The following is a 19,669-nucleotide window of genomic DNA, read 5'->3' on the forward strand; positions in this document are numbered from 1 at the left end:
CTCCAACATGTTTCCAAGAAAAAAACAACCAATTCAAAAAGATTACGCCGCCTCTCCTTCCTGGCGTGGCCAGCCAATTTCCCCAAATGGCATCTCATCCTTCCAAAGGGCATTAGAGGAGAGTAGGAAGGAAAACTACCTTCTCCAGAAAAAAATGCAACAAATTGAAGAAGAAAAACATCAACTGGAGGACAAGTGTAGACGAATGGAAGCCCAAAATAAAGAGCTGGAAGAAAGACAACAGCGCCAGCCGGACATAAACATTATTAATGAGGGCTGGGGAATCAAGTTTGCTCAGGCCCGAGAGCAGATTGTGCACCTCAATAAAGAAAACAGGCAAAAGCGCGCAGAACTAAAAGAAATGACCAACCAGCTCCAAGACAAGAAAACGATGACTGATAAGATACAACGGGATCTCCAACACATGGACCGAAAAAATCGGCTCCTCCAAAGACAGCTCCATGAAGCTGTGGAAGAAAATAATAAATTCCTCCAACAGAAGGAAGAGCAGGACAAAAAGCAACAAGACATGCAGCACAAACTGAAGAGCATGCAGGAAAAATACCGCATGCTGAAAGAAAGCCTGGATGAAACACTGCGCCAAAATAAAGACCTTCTTCAACAGAAAGAGCAACAACAAAAAAGACTGAAAGAAGGAAAACGCATCGTCCAGGACTTTCAGTCTAAAAATCTAAAACTGCAAGAGTTTTGTAATCAGCTGAAGGACAAAGCAACTAAAGTGGAAGAAGAAAGGGACAAACTGGAGAAACGCTGCTCACAGATGCAGAAAAGGATCGATCAGATAGCGAGAAACAACTCCGAGCTCGTTAAGGGGCGTTTGGTGGAATTCAATAACTTGAAGAGTGAACACACTCAAATGCAGTCACAAAAACAACAAGAAGACAAAATACATGAAGACAAAAATCAAGAAATCAAGAAAAGAAAGAAGCAGTTAAAAGACAAGCACAAAGAGGTCCAACAGAGAAATGCAGACATGCACAAGGACAAGCTGATACAGGAGGCAACATCCAAACAACTCAAAGACAAGCTTGAAGAACAACAAGCAGCATTGGAAGAGGTGGAACAAAGATGTGAGAAACTTGAAGAAAAACCACTTGCAGAAACCATCGACGAGCTGAGAAATCTCATTGTGGAGAAAAAAGCGCTCGTGGAAAAGTGCATGAAAAAAAAGAAAAAAATGGTTCCACTTGTTCCAGAGGAGAGACGCTACTGCTTCCTCACCTGATGTAGCCTCGTCTTGCTCCACCTCTGTTAACCCCCCCCCAGCCAGTCCCGGCAGTTGACTGTCCCCTCCTGAGCCTGGTTCTGCCGGAGGTTTCTGCCCGTTTAAAGGCAGTTTTTCCTCCCCACTGTCGCCAAGTGCTTGCTCAGAGGGGAATGTTGGGGTTTTCTCTCCTCTGCCTTTTTTCTTCATTTACTTGTTTAACTTCTTTCATTATTACTTCATTTTACCTTGTTTCTTCATTTACTTGTTTAACTTCTTTCATTATTACTTCATTTTACCTTGTTTCTTCATTTACTTGTTTAACTTCTTTCATTATTACTTCATTTTACCTTGTTTCTTCATTTACTTGTTCAACTTCTTTCATTATTACTTCATTTTACCTTGTTTCTTCATTTACTTGTTTAACTTCTTTCATTATTACTTCATTTTACCTTGTTTCTTCATTTACTTGTTTAACTTCTTTCATTATTACTTCATTTTACCTTGTTTCTTCATTTACTTGTTTAACTTCTTTCATTATTACTTCATTTTACCTTGTTTCTTCATTTACTTGTTTAACTTCTTTCATTATTACTTCATTTTACCTTGTTTCTTCATTTACTTGTTCAACTTCTTTCATTATTACTTCATTTTACCTTGTTTCTTCATTTACTTGTTTAACTTCTTTCATTATTACTTCATTTTACGTTGTTTCTTCATTTACTTGTTCAACTTCTTTCATTATTACTTCATTTTACCTTGTTTCTTCATTTACTTGTTTAACTTCTTTCATTATTACTTCATTTTACCTGGTTTCTTCATTTACTTGTTCAACTTCTTTCATTATTACTTCATTTTACCTTGTTTCTTCTTTTACTTGTTTAACTTCTTTCATTATTACTTCATTTTACCTTGTTTCTTCCTTTACTTGCTTGTTATTCTTATCTAAATAATAAACCAATTAAATTTATCCTTTGAGTATTTTTCATCTCATCTTTACAGAATCTTTCCAAAACATTTTCAAACATTCAGATCTGTCTTTTATTTTCTTCTTGAAACCTCATAAATGGTGAACTAAAAACCCGGATTACGGTTTGAAACATAGTTTCAGCTGAAACTGGCATAACATGCTGTGTGTGTGTGTGTGTGTGTGTGTGTGTGTGTGTGTGTGTGTGTGTGTGTGTGTGTGTGTGTGTGTGTGTGGAGAGAGAGAGAGCTCACAAAACTAGGTGGTGTTCTTCATTGTAATAGGAAAGGTAACATGGGTCCCCACCGTTTCTCAAAGACTTGTTTCTGTAGTCTGAGTATGTAATTTGTTCCATCAGACAGACACTCACTGGATCCATAGATTATATCTGGTTTTAACCATCTGATAGTTATGCATTTTAGGGCTGCAGTGAGTCATATATTTAGCAGGTAACTTTTGGCTTTGCAGTCAATATGTTCTGCAATCCTTCCCAACACTGCTACTGTAGGACTTAGTGGAATATTTACCTTGGAAAATGTCTTTGAGAGCATCAAATATCTGCCTCCAGAATACACAGAGTTTAGGGCAGAGCCACAATATATGAGTGTGGTTGGCAGAGTGTGTCCCACAGTTCCTCCAGCATGAACTCAGATGTGTTGGACCCATCTTAGCAGTTATTTCTGGTGTTCTGTAGAATCTGGCACATTAATGCCCCCTTTATTTTGGGCACTGCAGGGTTTTGAGTCTAATTCTAGGCCGCTGTTTAGCCTACATGAAGTTAGAAATTCTTCAATACAGCTTGGACTCTCCACCATTTGACCCTTAGAACTGAAGAAGCTTCTCGGATGAGAGGTGAAACGTCTTCAAGTAACTCAAAGAAGTCCAGACGCTTTTCTTTCCAAGCTCCTTAGACTACGATGACCTGGATGACTGAGAACCTTCACAGACTTCTCCACACTTTAAATGCGCTCTAATGATGGGAACGTGTGGTAACATTTAGTCTTAACTGAAATAACATATTGCATCTATAAATGCGATTAAAATGTTTACCAAAGACTAACGTTTTTCATTCAGAACAAACAGCAGATTTCAGGTTAGGGCTGCACAACTAGTTTGTCCAATATTAAAATGACAGTTGTTACAATTATTCACAGATTGTTGTGGCAAAATGTGTTTTGATTGCACTGTCATGTCAGAATACTGCTTTCACCTTTACTTTGTGCTACACTCATGTTAATTAATCTTCATAAATTAATGTTTGCAAACACAAAGTATAAAGTTTTCCACTCTGCTATTTGTACCTGCACAATAGATGTGAATAAAACTCAAACCTATACGAGCTCCTTCTCCATTTCCCTGCAACATTTTGTATAGATCTAACTTTTTGCCACATAAAGAACCTTCTGATGTGTTTACAGTAAATGTATTTGATAGTAGCTTATTTTGTAACTTTTAGTGGGCCTATGCAATGTTCCCTCTAAGCTGCGCACGTGCGCAATTGCGCACTGCTGGCACAGTCTCTGCGCACAGAAATTCTGCTTTGTGCACAAAAAAAGATCTAACCTGAATTGAAATTAAAATTAATACTTTAACAATTCTGTTTTGCAGTGTTGGTCAGTAAGTGACTGGTTGCTCCCATATGGGAACGATGCCACCTTATCCCATAGTCCAGCCAATAATGCGTATATGCGCAGCTAATCAACGTGGTTGACAGGCTATGACAGCGTCCTTATGTGACGCTTTTTTGTTTTTACATTTTCATGGATGGGCTAAAGCAGTTAATTAAAAGTAGTCTAACATAGATGTAAATGCTGTAATTTGATTCTTTTAATAAACCATGAAACTTGGATGGATTCGATGCCGGCGTGACCACAGTGCACACGTCTGATGTCGCTCAGTGGTCCAAGGGATCGCTCAGGGAGTTTGTGTGTTCGCTCAGACACGTGAAAAATTAGAGGGAACACTGGAGTTGACCATGAATTCCTCTATGTGAAGCCATCTATCTGATAGCTGAAGCTTGGCTCAAATTGGGTCATGCAACAGGGCACTTATCCTAAGCACACCAGCAAGTCTACAAAAGTATGGAAAAAGAAAATCAATCAAGGTTTTTCCATTGCCCAGGGAAAGTCCAGATTTTGACCTGATTTAGATGCTGTGGTGGGACTTCAAGAAAAGTGTATATAAATGAATGTCCCAAAAACCCAGCAAATTGGGGCATTGTTGTAAAAATTATGCCAAATTATGGCAAATATTCTGTTGAGCTTAAATACAGAGTTTCCTGTGTCATGAAAGTTGCTCACTTTTTACCTGGTTCGAATTCAAAGTACACATCAAGTCAAGTTGGCTCAAAATGCTCTTGCTCCGCTTCTGTCAAGAGTGCATCAGTAGTCAGTTCTGTGTACTTGGTTTAGCCAAGTATTCTAAAATGCATTTTGTCTGAAACGAAATAGGACATTACTTATTTGCAAAAGCCCTCCAATGTTTTTGGACGTCTCCATTCCCGCTGGTTTAACAGAGAGCTCTCCCTATCAGTTGTCAGCTGACCAAGAGGCTGAGGCTCACCGGAGAGAACACCTGACTCGCACATCACTTTCAAAATCCCTGCTGACTTTTGCCACTTAGTGAAGCACAAATCTTCAAAAATGACACTTCTGTGAAAACAGAAAGGATTAGTGGATATGGATTAAAGGATACGTATATACACTCACACACATACCTCAGGGGCTACACAATAATGAGACACATTTCCAGCAACAGCATTACGTTTTAAAATAGTAAATATACAGAGTGTAACTTTCTAAAGGTTTATATCCATTGAAATGTCATCTGTAATTAAGAGTATCCATAAACAGTAACAATTTCCAGAACACTTTCTAAAAAAATACATCTATTATTTTTATCTGTAGTAATGCCATTTTATTGCAAATACCTATTAAAACAAAACCGATATTAGAGTTGATGCAATCAAAAGTGACCTATTTCTTTTTATTCTTCTGTGTTGTTTTTCAGAAAAATAACTTTATTTACTATAACTACGTTGGACCGGAAACAAATGGCAGGTACAAATTAAACAGAAAGAACATGTGCTGTAAGGTCGCTGTAGCAGAAGTCATCTCCACTGAAGCCCCCTCACAGCAGAGGGCCAGTCATGCTGTTTATTAGGATTTGCTAGTTTTCAGTGAGAAAAAACATTTTCATCAAGTTTTAAATCCTTTCGTTGCTCTTTTCGCTGCGATTGTCATAAATTCGTCGTCCTCTTTTCAAGCCTTAGCTCGCTTTTATTTTGAAATATGAGTCTTGTGATCAGAGATGAATCTGTGCTGCATGATGTGCGTAACATCAGAGCGATAAAAGCCAGCTTTGCCTTTCAGTGATTCGCAGTAAGGACATAAATGACCTAAACTGAGACAGAAAAAAGTGCAGTCAGTTAAATGTTAGCTCACCTAACATGTAGCAGTGTTTACATGTAGCCATGTTTGACAGACTCCAGGGCTTTGATACCATAAGATGCCTCATATCCTCACAGACTCATGAGATCACACAGGTGGTCTGACCTGCTCGTGTCACACTGTGCTGTCTGTCCGTTGTTTTTCTCCTGCAGTGATGTTATGTAGCAGAAAAACAGTTGGATGCTGGAAAAGTGCAGAGCGATGGGTGACGTGTGGAGAACATCACAGTCTGTGTGTGTTCAACAGCTGTTAGAGCCACACTTTGTCCTTTCTGTGGTATAACTGCTGGATTTATTTTATTCCAACACTTAGAAACTGTCAGCAAAGCAAAACTTCATGATTGGATGATCCTGTGTCACGTCCACAGTGTCAAAACAGTGCACAGAGACAGTGACACCCACAGAGAAACCCTCAGCTTGGTGTCCATTGCAAATCTGCACCTGTTGTCTTGTTTCTACTTTCTTTGTTGAACTCAGAAACTCGAGACTTGAGATGAAGAAAAATGTTAAATAATGGAATAAAAAAAGATGATTATTAAAAAAAGTAAAGTAAAATTATATAAATAAATGAGGTGATGATATTTCTGTTTACTTTAGAAGTTATTATACACTGTATGCTGTGATTCTGATCTGGGAAACATTAAAGACATTCATAGCCAGACTGCTGACTTTGTGTTTTTATTCAGTCGCCTAACAGAAGTGCAGTAAGAAACGATTTAGCCCATCCTGATTTCTTAGCTATTTGCATATTTGACACACTTACGTGTTTCAGATCGTGAAGCAAATTTTTATGATAGATAAAGATGACCAGAGTCAGTGTAAAATAAAGCTTTTACATGTATTGCTGGGAGGTCGGCAGCTCCCTCCACTGCTTGGCCCTCTGTGAAAAACAACTGGGATCCAGCTTCCCTGTGATGCTGAATTATATAAGCGGAAGAAAATAAATAGATAGAAGGATGGATGATTGTATTTTGTGTACAATCGTTGAAGTGTAAAAAGGGTTGGCCCTCCGTGGTGCCCTAAGCAAAGTTTGATTTTTGGGGCCCTTTAATAGTGCCAATAATACTGATTAATGATCACCTACTATAAATGTATTTCATTTTCTAATGTTGATGTTGTTGTGAAAAATGTCATAAAAACAGATAACAAATTTGCAACTTTCATGAAAAATGTTTTCATTAATATTTTAAAAAACCAGCAAAACACCTCCCCCTGCTGGCCACACAGAGAAACAATAGATAAAACCTGAGAGCTGCACAGTTGCAGCAGTGTGGTTTACGTCATTCTGTTGTCAGCCTGTTTTACACATCGGTAGTTTCTTATTGACGTGTAAAAAGATCTGAAATCGTAGTAAATTCAGCTGCTATTGTGGGCTGGGGATGATTTACACTTAACATTTTAATAACTGGGTACTGAATGTCATAGGCCCAATGTTCCCTCTAATTTTTCACGTGTCTGAGCGAACACACAAACTCCCTGAGCGATCCCTTGGACCACTGAGCGACATCAGACGTGTGCACTGTGGTCACGCCGGCATCGAATCCATCCAAGTTTCATGGTTTATTAAAAGAATCAAATTACAGCATTTACATCTATGTTAGACTACTTTTAATTAACTGCTTTAGCCCATTTACCATGAAAATGTAAAAACAAAAAAGCGTCACATAAGGACGCTGTCATAGCCTGTCAACCACGTTGATTAGCTGCGCATATACGCATTATTGGCTGGACTATGGGATAAGGTGGCATCGTTCCCATATGGGAGCAACCAGTCACTTACTGACCAACACTGCAAAACAGAATTGTTAAAGTATTAATTTTAATTTCAATTCAGGTTAGATCTTTTTTTGTGCACAAAGCAGAATTTCTGTGCGCAGAGACTGTGCCAGCAGTGCGCAATTGCGCACGTGCGCAGCTTAGAGGGAACATTGCATAGGCCCACTAAAAGTTACGAAATAAGCTACTATCAAATACATTTACTGTAAACACATCAGAAGGTTCTTTATGTGGCAAAAAGTTAGATCTATACAAAATGTTGCAGGGAAACAGAGAAGGAGCTCGTATAGGTTTGAGTTTTATTCACATCTATTGTGCAGGTACAAATAGCAGAGTGGAAAACTTTATACTTTGTGTTTGCAAACATTAATTTATGAAGATTAATTAACATGAGTGTAGCACAAAGTAAAGGTGAAAGCAGTATTCTGACATGACAGTGCAATCAAAACACATTTTGCCACAACAATCTGTGAATAATTGTGACAAACAACTGTCACTTTAATATTGGACAGACTAGTTGTGCAGCCCTAACCTGAAATATGCTGTTTGTTCTGAATGAAAAACGTTAGTCTTTGGTAAACATTTTAATCGCATTTATAGATGCAATATGTTATTTCAGTTAAGACTAAATGTTACCACACGTTCCCATCATTAGAGCGCATTTAAAGTGTGGAGAAGTCTGTGAAGGTTCTCAGTCATCCAGGTCATCGTAGTCTAAGGAGCTTGGAAAGAAAAGCGTCTGGACTTCTTTGAGTTACTTGAAGACGTTTCACCTCTCATCCGAGAAGCTTCTTCAGTTCTAAGGGTCAAATGGTGGAGAGTCCAAGCTGTATTGAAGAATTTCTAACTTCATGTAGGCTAAACAGCGGCCTAGAATTAGACTCAAAACCCTGCAGTGCCCAAAATAAAGGGGGCATTAATGTGCCAGATTCTACAGAACACCAGAAATAACTGCTAAGATGGGTCCAACACATCTGAGTTCATGCTGGAGGAACTGTGGGACACACTCTGCCAACCACACTCATATATTGTGGCTCTGCCCTAAACTCTGTGTATTCTGGAGGCAGATATTTGATGCTCTCAAAGACATTTTCCAAGGTAAATATTCCACTAAGTCCTACAGTAGCAGTGTTGGGAAGGATTGCAGAACATATTGACTGCAAAGCCAAAAGTTACCTTATATGACTCACTGCAGCCCTAAAATGCATAACTATCAGATGGTTAAAACCAGATATAATCTATGGATCCAGTGAGTGTCTGTCTGATGGAACTAATTACATACTCAGACTACAGAAACAAGTCTTTGAGAAACGGTGGGGACCCATGTTACCTTTCCTATTACAATGAAGAACACCACCTAGTTTTGTGAGCTCTCTCTCTCTCCACACACACACACACACACACACACACACACACACACACACACACACACACACACACACACACACACACACACACACACACACACACAGCATGTTATGCCAGTTTCAGCTGAAACTATGTTTCAAACCGTAATCCGGGTTTTTAGTTCACCATTTATGAGGTTTCAAGAAGAAAATAAAAGACAGATCTGAATGTTTGAAAATGTTTTGGAAAGATTCTGTAAAGATGAGATGAAAAATACTCAAAGGATAAATTTAATTGGTTTATTATTTAGATAAGAATAACAAGCAAGTAAAGGAAGAAACAAGGTAAAATGAAGTAATAATGAAAGAAGTTGAACAAGTAAATGAAGAAACAAGGTAAAATGAAGTAATAATGAAAGAAGTTGAACAAGTAAATGAAGAAACAAGGTAAAATGAAGTAATAATGAAAGGAGTTAAACAAGTAAATGAAGAAACAAGGTAAAATGAAGTAATAATGAAAGAAGTTAAACAAGTAAATGAAGAAACAAGGTAAAATGAAGTAATAATGAAAGAAGTTAAACAAGTAAATGAAGAAACAAGGTAAAATGAAGTAATAATGAAAGAAGTTAAACAAGTAAATGAAGAAACAAGGTAAAATGAAGTAATAATGAAAGAAGTTAAACAAGTAAATGAAGAAACAAGGTAAAATGAAGTAATAATGAAAGAAGTTAAACAAGTAAATGAAGAAACAAGGTAAAATGAAGTAATAATGAAAGAAGTTAAACAAGTAAATGAAGAAACAAGGTAAAATGAAGTAATAATGAAAGAAGTTAAACAAGTAAATGAAGAAACAAGGTAAAATGAAGTAATAATGAAAGAAGTTAAACAAGTAAATGAAGAAACAAGGTAAAATGAAGTAATAATGAAAGAAGTTAAACAAGTAAATGAAGAAACAAGGTAAAATGAAGTAATAATGAAAGAAGTTAAACAAGTAAATGAAGAAACAAGGCAAAATGAAGTAACAATGAAAGAAGTTAAACAAGTAAATGAAGAAAAAAGGCAGAGGAGAGAAAACCCCAACAATCCCCTCTGAGCAAGCACTTGGCGACAGTGGGGAGGAAAAACTGCCTTTAAACCGGCAGAAACCTCCGGCAGAACCAGGCTCAGGAGGGGACAGTCAACTGCCGGGACTGGCTGGGGGGGGGGGGGGGTTAACAGAGGTGGAGCAAGACGAGGCTACATCAGGTGAGGAAGCAGTAGCGTCTCTCCTCTGGAACAAGTGGAACCATTTTTTTCTTTTTTTTCATGCACTTTTCCACGAGCGCTTTTTTCTGCAGGATGAGATTTCTCAGCTCGTCGATGGTTTCTGCGTTTTTTTTCTTCAAGTTTCTCACATCTTTGTTCCACCTCTTCCAATGTTGCTTCTAGTTCTTCAAGCTTGTCTTTGAGTTGTTTGGATGTTTCCTCCTGTATCAGCTTGTCCTTGTGCATGTCTGCATTTCTCTGTTGGACCTCTTTGTGCTTGTCTTCTAACTGCTTCTTTCTTTTCTTGATTTCTTGATTTTTGTCTTCATGTATTTTGTCTTCTTGTTGTTTTTGTGACTGCATTTGAGTGTGTTCACGCTTCAAGTTATTGAATTCCACCAAACGCCCCTTAACGAGCTCGGAGTTGTTTCTCGCTATCTGATCGATCCTTTTCTGCATCTGTGAGCACCGTTTCTCCAGTTTGTCCCTTTCTTCTTCCACTTTAGTTGCTTTGTCCACCAGCTGATTACAAAACTCTTGCAGTTTTAGATTTTTAGACTGAAAGTCCTGGACGATGCGTTTTCCTTCTTTCAGTCTTTTTTGTTGTTGCTCTTTCTGTTGAAGAAGGTCTTTATTTTGGCGCAGTGTTTCATCCAGGCTTTCTTTCAGCATGCGGTATTTTTCCTGCATGCTCTTCAGTTTGTGCTGCATGTCTTGTTGCTTTTTGTCCTGCTCTTCCTTCTGTTGGAGGAATTTATTCTTTTCTTCCACAGCTTCATGGAGCTGTCTTTGGAGGAGCCGATTTTTTCGGTCCATGTGTTGGAGATCCCGTTGTATCTTATCAGTCATCGTTTTCTTGTCTTGGAGCTGGTTGGTCATTTCTTTTAGTTCTGCGCGCTTTTGCCTGTTTTCTTTATTGAGGTGCACAATCTGCTCTCGGGCCTGAGCAAACTTGATTCCCCAGCCCTCATTAATAATGTTTATGTCCGGCTGGCGCTGTTGTCTTTCTTCCAGCTCTTTATTTTGGGCTTCCATTCGTCTACACTTGTCCTCCAGTTGATGTTTTTCTTCTTCAATTTGTTGCATTTTTTTCTGGAGAAGGTAGTTTTCCTTCCTACTCTCCTCTAATGCCCTTTGGAAGGATGAGATGCCATTTGGGGAAATTGGCTGGCCACGCCAGGAAGGAGAGGCGGCGTAATCTTTTTGAATTGGTTGTTTTTTTCTTGGAAACATGTTGGAGTTTCTATACGATGACTTTGAAGAGCTTTCCAAATGTTTCTGTGGTGAACGTTTTGTATGCTGCAAACACAGATGCTGCTGAAACGAACTAAATCTTGCTGTTTCTCACCCCTATTTAAGGAAAAACATCAAAGGACTTATGACGTTCTATGACATCATCACTCCAATGAGATTGTCACAAGACGTTTTGGAATGGGGTGTTTTTTTTTAAACTGTTTTCAAACTTAACTTAAAATTTCAGTGTTTCCTAGTTGTGGACTATTGGTTAGTCCAGCCGATAAAGAAATTAATTGTCACAAACATCCCTAATATTACATAACAGACAACAGAAAACAAGACAGTTTTTTTTCTAATAGAGGTATAATAAAAGTTTTTTTAATTATCCTACTTTTTATAAAAGAGAACATTTATTAAAGAGTATGTATTTAATTAAAAAACTCTGTTCATCTAAAGCAGGGGTCAACAACCTTTAAGACCCAAAGAGCCATAATTGGCCTATCTGGGGTTGAAAGGCTCGATAAATGCACGGTGTTTCGCCGGGTACACCGGCTTCCGCGAGTGTGATGCTTATTTTGAGCGATGAAAAAATAACAAAATATAATTTTATTTGTATAATGCAAAATCACAATAATCTTCCAATTTAGAACTACAAGTAAAAAAAAATCGAGAAGAAAAACGAAAGAAAAATAGAGTATCGCTATTTACCGTCAACTAACAGAGTTCTGTCATGTTCTCGTGACAAAGTGCCAAACTGGCCTCAGTCGTGTTTTTCTTTCTTTCATCTTCTCTTCTTTTGTTGTTTTGTTTGAAGCATTTGTTTAATTGTTGTTTTTTATTGTGTGGAAAGAATTTTTCTGAAAATATAGATATAGAGAAATGATATTATATATAGTTCTATATAAAATGTGTACAAAGGAGAAAGTATATAAAAGGGTTTTCTCAGTGGGGGATCTATGCATGAATTATTTTTAAAGACGCGGGGAAAAGGACACTGTACCTGTCGATGCACGTTTCCCAAGACTAAACGAGTCATATCGCTCCATGTTTGCTACTTTTGGTTTTTGGTTTTCTCCCGCAGAGTAAGAGCATCGCAGGAGCTCCTGAAGTCAAACGACGCCTCCCAGCACTCATTTATTAAAACGGAGTCGATGCCAAAAGTCTTAAACGTTAGAATCAAAGCAACAGCTGTGAACTCAGTCATGGTGTCATGTGCAGCCTTCATCTTACTGTCACTACTTTTTCATTTTAGGGTACGTGAGGTAAAGCGTCCGTCGATGTAGCTTGATTGTACAAAATTATTTTTCTACGTTATTAACAAAACAGAGCAGAGACTGATGCTGCTCCTGTCTGACCCCCTTGTGTATGGCACGTGTGTGTGTGTGTGTGTGTGTGTGTGTGTGTGTGTGTGTGTGTGTGTGTGTGTGTGTGTGTGTGTGTGTGTGTGTGTGTGTGTGTGTAGGAGCGGCAGTCGCTGTGTGAGTGTGATATCACATCTGCATCACTCAAGCGTAGGCGGGCCCGCGTCAGACAACAATAAACAAAAAGCAGAAAAAGGCCAACAGTAAAAACTCAGACTCCAGCATGAGCTCCTTCCTGCTGCTTAACCAATCACCTTCCTCCATATCATCACCGCTCCCTCCCTCCTCCTCTCTCCATCCTACACCACCTTTGTTATTTAACACCGACCCCCCCAATCTGATAATCAGACAAATTCCCAAACACCTGACTTCACTGTGTCGACACCGTTCCTGACTATTTCTGACCTCAGGTCAGCTCTGCTATTATCCTCACATTAAGGGTTCGTTCACCTGCCTGCAGATGATCTGTGAGCTCGTCGGTTGTAAATTAAACTCTAAGCACACTGAGGGTAACCGGGAGGCGTTCAGGGCCTGCAGTGCAGAGCTGCAACATGACAAAAAGGGATGGGGGCTCAGATCTCCTGAACAGGGTGGAAACAACACGGTGGGTTTGTGCTGTTTGTGATTCCTGCTCCGTCACTCTGGTGGAGACGACTGCAGCTCAGCAGCGCTCCCTGCTGATCCTCTGATGAAGATGTCAACAGTATGTAAACTGAGCTGATGTGCTGCTGTTTGAGCCCACGTGGTAGCGTACGTCCAGTATGGGAGAACTTAGTCACCGGTGCTGTCTTTGCTTGTGCTCTAGCTTTAGCCTGTTTGATTGTTTGTTTTCTATTTTATTACTGCCTAAAAGGGGAGGTGGGGGAAACACATGCCTGACTTCTCCTGTCAGAGGTTTTGTAAGCTCACTGGAAGGGAAACGTGCACAATGTAAATCATAAAACAACTGACTGGGGCTGTGCTGCAGGTGGATCAGTGCTGTGGACAGTAGCTGTGGAAAAGAGACTGGACAAAGACTCTCAGCCTTAAATACAGGACAGAGGATGATCCGATCATCTTTCAGCTAACAGTGTCGAGCAGAAGGACGGCCGGCTGATGCGTCCGTACGAACCCTTTTGTACTCACTCCTGTGTATAAGGAGGCGGCGAGGGGTTGTGTAGTTAACCTCAGCACCACACAGCTACAGCAGAGGAGAGAACACAAACGAGTCCTTTCATTCGGCTCTGTTCTTTCTCCTTGTCGGTTTTATAAGCTAACACTAGAGGGCGCCATTGTGGCACATTCAGCGCTCACTCTGAGGTCACTGGACAGAGAAGAAAATACCAAACTGGGAGACGGATGGAGACGAAACATCTGGAAGATCAGAACTGTACATTTTTAAGTGTAAGAAAAAAAAACAGACAAAACATTTGTAAATATTAAGTTTCTTATTTATTTATACATCCGGCCCTGTATGCTTCAGGAAAAACTGAACAGGATGGAGGTGGACCCCTGCCTGGTGGCTTGGATCTCCGACTACCTCACCGACAGACCACAGTACGCCAGGCTGAAGGACATCACGTCTGACACAGTGGTCAGCAGCACAGGAGCACCACAGGGAACTGTGCTGTCCCCTCTTCTCTTCACCCTGTACACCTCTGACTTCTCTACAACTCTGAATTATGCCATATTCAGAAGTTTGCAGATGACACAGCCATCATGGGGTGTATCTGGGATGATCAGGAAGAGGAGTACAGAAGTCTGGTGAGGAACTTTGTCGCATGGAGTCACACAAACCACCTGCAACTCAACACCTCAAAGACTAAGGAACTGGTTGTGGACTTCGGGAGGTCCAGAGAAGGTCCACTGCCGGTTCAGATAGAGGGGGAGGAGGTGGAGGTGGTCAATAAGTACAAGTACCTCGGGCTGTGGGTGGACAATAAACTGGACTGGTCATGCAACACAGAGCACCTGTATAAAAAAGCCCAAAGCCGACTGTACTTCCTCAGGAGGCTGAGGTCTTTTAACATCTGCAGGAAGCTCCTGAGGATGTTTTACCAGTCAGTGGTTGCTGGAGTACTTTTCTATGCTGTGGTGTGCTGGGGGAGCAGCACAGCAAAGAAGGACTCATCCAGGCTGGAGAAACTGATCAGGAAGGCGGGCTCTGTGGTCGGCATGAAGCTGGACACTCTGGTGACAGTGGCAGAGAAAAGGACATTAAAGAAACTGCTGGACATTATGAACAATGCTGGGCATCCTCTGCACACGGCCATTAACAACCAGAAGAGTCTGTTCAGTGACAGGTTGCTTCTCTCAAAGACAAGAACCAACAGACTTAAAAACTCCTTTGTCCCACACGCCATCAAACTGTTTAACTCCTCTCTGGAGGGGAGAGGGAGGGGAAACAGGAGGACAAAGGAGGACAAAGGAGGGGGGAACAACTAAGCTGTAGTGCCTCTTCACCTCACTGTACAATACCTTTGTGCAATACTTTTGTAAATAGTCAATGGTGCAATAGACCTCAATACTTGAAATGTGCAATTCACTTGTATTTTTATTTTTATTCCTATTTATTCTATTTATCCCCTTCGTATATTTTATTTATATTTGTCTCTGTATTTATGTGTGTGTGTGTGTGTGTGTGTGTGTGTGTGTGTACATATATATATATATATATATATATATAACATTCTGTAACTGTAACTTCTGTCGGTGCTGTGCTTTTTTGGAAACCGAATTTCCCAGAGGAACCCACCCGAGGGATTAATAAAGTTCTATCTTATCTTATCTTATTTTATGTTTTGTTTGTTTGTTTTTTGGAGTGAATGAATGATATGCTTATTTTGTGATGACAAAAGACAACAGGTGCAGTTTGTAATGAGAAGAGAAAAATGGCCGTTAGCTAGAGGTTTCAAATGAGTTCATCCTTACCACCGATCAGTTTTGTCTTTGTTTTTTCAACATTTATTTTATTTTTGTCATAACGTTGATCGTTATCATGTGACCATCCTGTAGCAGGAAGGTCGCTGTAGCAGAAGTCATCTCCACTGAAGCCCCCTCACAGCAGAGGGCCAGTCATGCTGTTTATTAGGATTTGCTAGTTTTCAGTGAGAAAAAACATTTTCATCAAGTTTTAAATCCTTTCGTTGCTCTTTTCTCTGCGATTGTCATAAAATCGTCGTCCTCTTTTCAAGCCTTAGCTCGCTTTTATTTTGAAATATGAGTCTTGTGATCAGAGATGAATCTGTGCTGCATGATGTGCGTAACATCAGAGCGATAAAAGCCAGCTTTGCCTTTCAGTGATTCGCAGTAAGGACATAAATGACCTAAACTGAGACTGAAAAAAGTGCAGTCAGTTAAATGTTAGCTCACCTAACATGTAGCAGTGTTTACATGTAGCCATGTTTGACAGACTCCAGGGCTTTGATACCATAAGATGCCTCATATCCTCACAGACTCATGAGATCACACAGGTGGTCTGACCTGCTCGTGTCACACTGTGCTGTCTGTCTGTCCGTTGTTTTTCTCCTGCAGTGATGTTATGTAGCAGAAAAACAGTTGGATGCTGGAAAAGTGCAGAGCGATGGGTGACGTGTGGAGAACATCACAGTCTGTGTGTGTTCAACAGCTGTTAGAGCCACACTTTGTCCTTTCTGTGGTATAACTGCTGGATTTATTTTATTCCAACACTTAGAAACTGTCAGCAAAGCAAAACTTCATGATTGGATGATCCTGTGTCACGTCCACAGTGTCAAACGTGCACAGAGACAGTGACACCCACAGAGAAACCCTCAGCTTGGTGTCCATTGCAAATCTGCACCTGTTGTCTTGTTTCTACTTTCTTTGTTGAACTCAGAAACTCGAGACTTGAGATGAAGAAAAATGTTAAATAATGGAATAAAAAAAAGATGATTATTAAAAAAAGTAAAGTAAAATTATATAAATAAATGAGGTGATGATATTTCTGTTTACTTTAGAAGTTATTATACACTGTATGCTGTGATTCTGATCTGGGAAACATTAAAGACATTCATAGCCAGACTGCTGACTTTGTGTTTTTATTCAGTCGCCTAACAGAAGTGCAGTAAGAAACGATTTAGCCCATCCTGATTTCTTAGCTGTTTGCATATTTGACACACTTACGTGTTTCAGATCGTGAAGCAAATTTTTATGATAGATAAAGATGACCAGAGTCAGTGTAAAATAAAGCTTTTACATGTATTGCTGGGAGGTCGGCAGCTCCCTCCACTGCTTGGCCCTCTGTGAAAAACAACTGGGATCCAGCTTCCCTGTGATGCTGAATTATATAAGTGGAAGAAAATAAATAGATAGAAGGATGGATGATTGTATTTTGTGTACAATCGTTGAAGTGTAAAAAGGGTTGGCCCTCCGTGGTGCCCTAAGCAAAGTTTGATTTTTGGGGCCCTTTAATAGTGCCAATAATACGGATTAATGATCACCTACTATAAATGTATTTCATTTTCTAATGTTGATGTTGTTGTGAAAGATGTCATAAAAACAGATAACAAATTTGCAACTTTCATGAAAAATGTTTTCATTAATATTTTAAAAAACCAGCAAAACACCTCCCCCTGCTGGCCACACAGAGAAACAATAAATCAAACCTGAGAGCTGCACAGTTGCAGCAGTGTGGTTTACGTCATTGTGTTGTCAGCCTGTTTTACACATCGGTGGTTTCTTATTGACGTGTAAAAAGATCTGAAATCGTAGTCAATTCAGCTGCTATTGTGGGCTGGGGATGATTTACACTTAACATTTTAATAACTGGGTACTGAATGTCATAGGCCCAATGTTCCCTCTAATTTTTCACGTGTCTGAGCGAACACACAAACTCCCTGAGCGATCCCTTGGACCACTGAGCGACATCAGACGTGTGCACTGTGGTCACGCCGGCATCGAATCCATCCAAGTTTCATGGTTTATTAAAAGAATCAAATTACAGCGTTTACATTTATGTTAGACTACTTTTAATTAACTGCTTTAGCCCATTTACCATGAAAATGTAAAAACAAAAAAGCGTCACATAAGGACGCTGTCATAGCCTGTCAACCACGTTGATTAGCTGCGCATATACGCATTATTGGCTGGACTATGGGATAAGGTGGCATCGTTCCCATATGGGAGCAGCCAGTCACTCACTGACCAACACTGCAAAACAGAATTGTTAAAGTATTAATTTTAATTTCAATTCAGGTTAGATCTTTTTTTGTGCACAAAGCAGAATTTCTGTGCGCAGAGACTGTGCCAGCAGTGTGCAATTGCGCACGTGCGCAGCTTAGAGGGAACATTGCATAGGCCCACTAAAAGTTACAAAATAAGCTACTATCAAATACATTTACTGTAAACACATCAGAAGGTTCTTTATGTGGCAAAAAGTTAGATCTATACAAAATGTTGCAGGGAAACGGAGAAGGAGCTCGTATAGGTTTGAGTTTTATTCACATCTATTGTGCAGGTACAAATAGCAGAGTGGAAAACTTTATACTTTGTGTTTGCAAACATTAATTTATGAAGATTAATTAACATGAGTGTAGCACAAAGTAAAGGTGAAAGCAGTATTCTGACATGACAGTGCAATCAAAACACATTTTGCCACAACAATCTGTGAATAATTGTAACAAACAACTGTCATTTTAATATTGGACAAACTAGTTGTGCAGCCCTAACCTGAAATCTGCTGTTTGTTCTGAATGAAAAACGTTAGTCTTTGGTAAACATTTTAATCCCATTTATAGATGCAATATGTTATTTCAGTTAAGACTAAATGTTACCACACGTTCCCATCATTAGAGCGCATTTAAAGTGTGGAGAAGTCTGTGAAGGTTCTCAGTCATCCAGGTCATCATAGTCTAAGGAGCTTGGAAAGAAAAGCGTCTGGACTTCTTTGAGTTACTTGAAGACGTTTCACCTCTCATCCGAGAAGCTTCTTCAGTTCTAAGGGTCAAATGGTGGAGAGTCCAAGCTGTATTGAAGAATTTCTAACTTCATGTAGGCTAAACAGCGGCCTAGAATTAGACTCAAAACCCTGCAGTGCCCAAAATAAAGGGGGCATTAATGTGCCAGATTCTACAGAACTCCAGAAATAACTGCTAAGATGGGTCCAACACATCTGAGTTCATGCTGGAGGAACTGTGGGACACACTCTGCTAACCACACTCATATATTCTGGCTCTGCCCTAAACTCTGTGTATTCTGGAGGCAGATATTTGATGCTCTCAAAGACATTTTCCAAGGTAAATATTCCACTAAGTCCTACAGTAGCAGTGTTGGGAAGGATTGCAGAACATATTGACTGCAAAGCCAAAAGTTACCTGCTAAATATATGACTCACTGCAGCCCTAAAATGCATAACTATCAGATGGTTAAAACCAGATATAATCTATGGATCCAGTGAGTGTCTGTCTGATGGAACAAATTACATACTCAGACTACAGAAACAAGTCTTTGAGAAACGGTGGGGACCCATGTTACCTTTCCTATTACAATGAAGAACACCACCTAATTTTGTGAGCCCTCTCACTACACACACACACACACACACACACACACACACACACACACACACACACACACACACACACACACACACACACACACACACACAGCATGTTATGCCAGTTTCAGCTGAAACTATGTTTCAAACCATATTCCGGGTTTTTAGTTCACCATTTATGAGGTTTCAAGAAGAAAATAAAAGACAGATCTGAATGTTTGAAAATGTTTTGGAAAGATTCTGTAAAGATGAGATGAAAAATACTCAAAGGATAAATTTAATTGGTTTATTATTTAGATAAGAATAACAAGCAAGTAAAGGAAGAAACAAGGTAAAATGAAGTAATAATGAAAGAAGTTAAACAAGTAAAAGAAGAAACAAGGTAAAATGAAGTAATAATGAAAGAAGTTAAACAAGTAAATGAAGAAACAAGGTAAAATGAAGTAATAATGAAAGAAGTTGAACAAGTAAATGAAGAAACAAGGTAAAATGAAGTAATAATGAAAGAAGTTAAACAAGTAAAGGAAGAAACAAGGCAAAATGAAGTAATAATGAAAGGAGTTAAACAAGTA

The 19,669-nt window shown here is 39.4% G+C and overlaps 1 protein-coding gene and 2 pseudogenes across 2 annotated transcripts; 2 read left to right on the forward strand and 1 right to left on the reverse strand.

Annotated features, from left to right (window-relative positions):
* The first annotated feature begins 7 nt into the window (after window positions 1–7).
* LOC146675257 (uncharacterized) lies at window positions 8–1,139 on the forward strand (annotated as a pseudogene).
* An 8,864-nt stretch (window positions 1,140–10,003) lies between these two features.
* Window positions 10,004–11,240, reverse strand: LOC146675258 (uncharacterized; annotated as a pseudogene).
* A 966-nt stretch (window positions 11,241–12,206) lies between these two features.
* LOC146675259 (uncharacterized) lies at window positions 12,207–15,337 on the forward strand. Of its 2 annotated transcripts, XM_085402476.1 has the most exons (3): window positions 12,207–12,631; window positions 12,706–13,987; window positions 14,067–15,337. In XM_085402476.1, the coding sequence occupies exon 3, from the start codon at window positions 14,303–14,305 to the stop codon at window positions 15,026–15,028; it is 726 nt and encodes a 241-aa protein (XP_085258602.1). In that variant the 5' UTR covers window positions 12,207–12,631; window positions 12,706–13,987; window positions 14,067–14,302; the 3' UTR covers window positions 15,029–15,337. The 2 variants fall into 2 exon arrangements, with proteins under 2 accessions (XP_085258602.1, XP_085258601.1); XM_085402475.1 differs by having other exon boundaries at window positions 12,207–13,987.
* Window positions 15,338–19,669: the final 4,332 nt, after the last annotated feature.

This window comes from Rhamphochromis longiceps, linkage group LG3, assembly GCF_057381845.1.
Source record: "Rhamphochromis longiceps isolate RC_006_pf linkage group LG3, R_longiceps_female_GT1.1, whole genome shotgun sequence".
In the NCBI taxonomy this organism is placed as follows: Eukaryota; Metazoa; Chordata; class Actinopteri; order Cichliformes; family Cichlidae; genus Rhamphochromis; species Rhamphochromis longiceps.

Bases quoted from the DNA above. Each gene is read 5' to 3' on its own strand.
- LOC146675259 (XM_085402475.1), top strand. From the start codon at position 14,303: ATGGGGTGTATCTGGGATGATCAGGAAGAGGAGTACAGAAGTCTGGTG.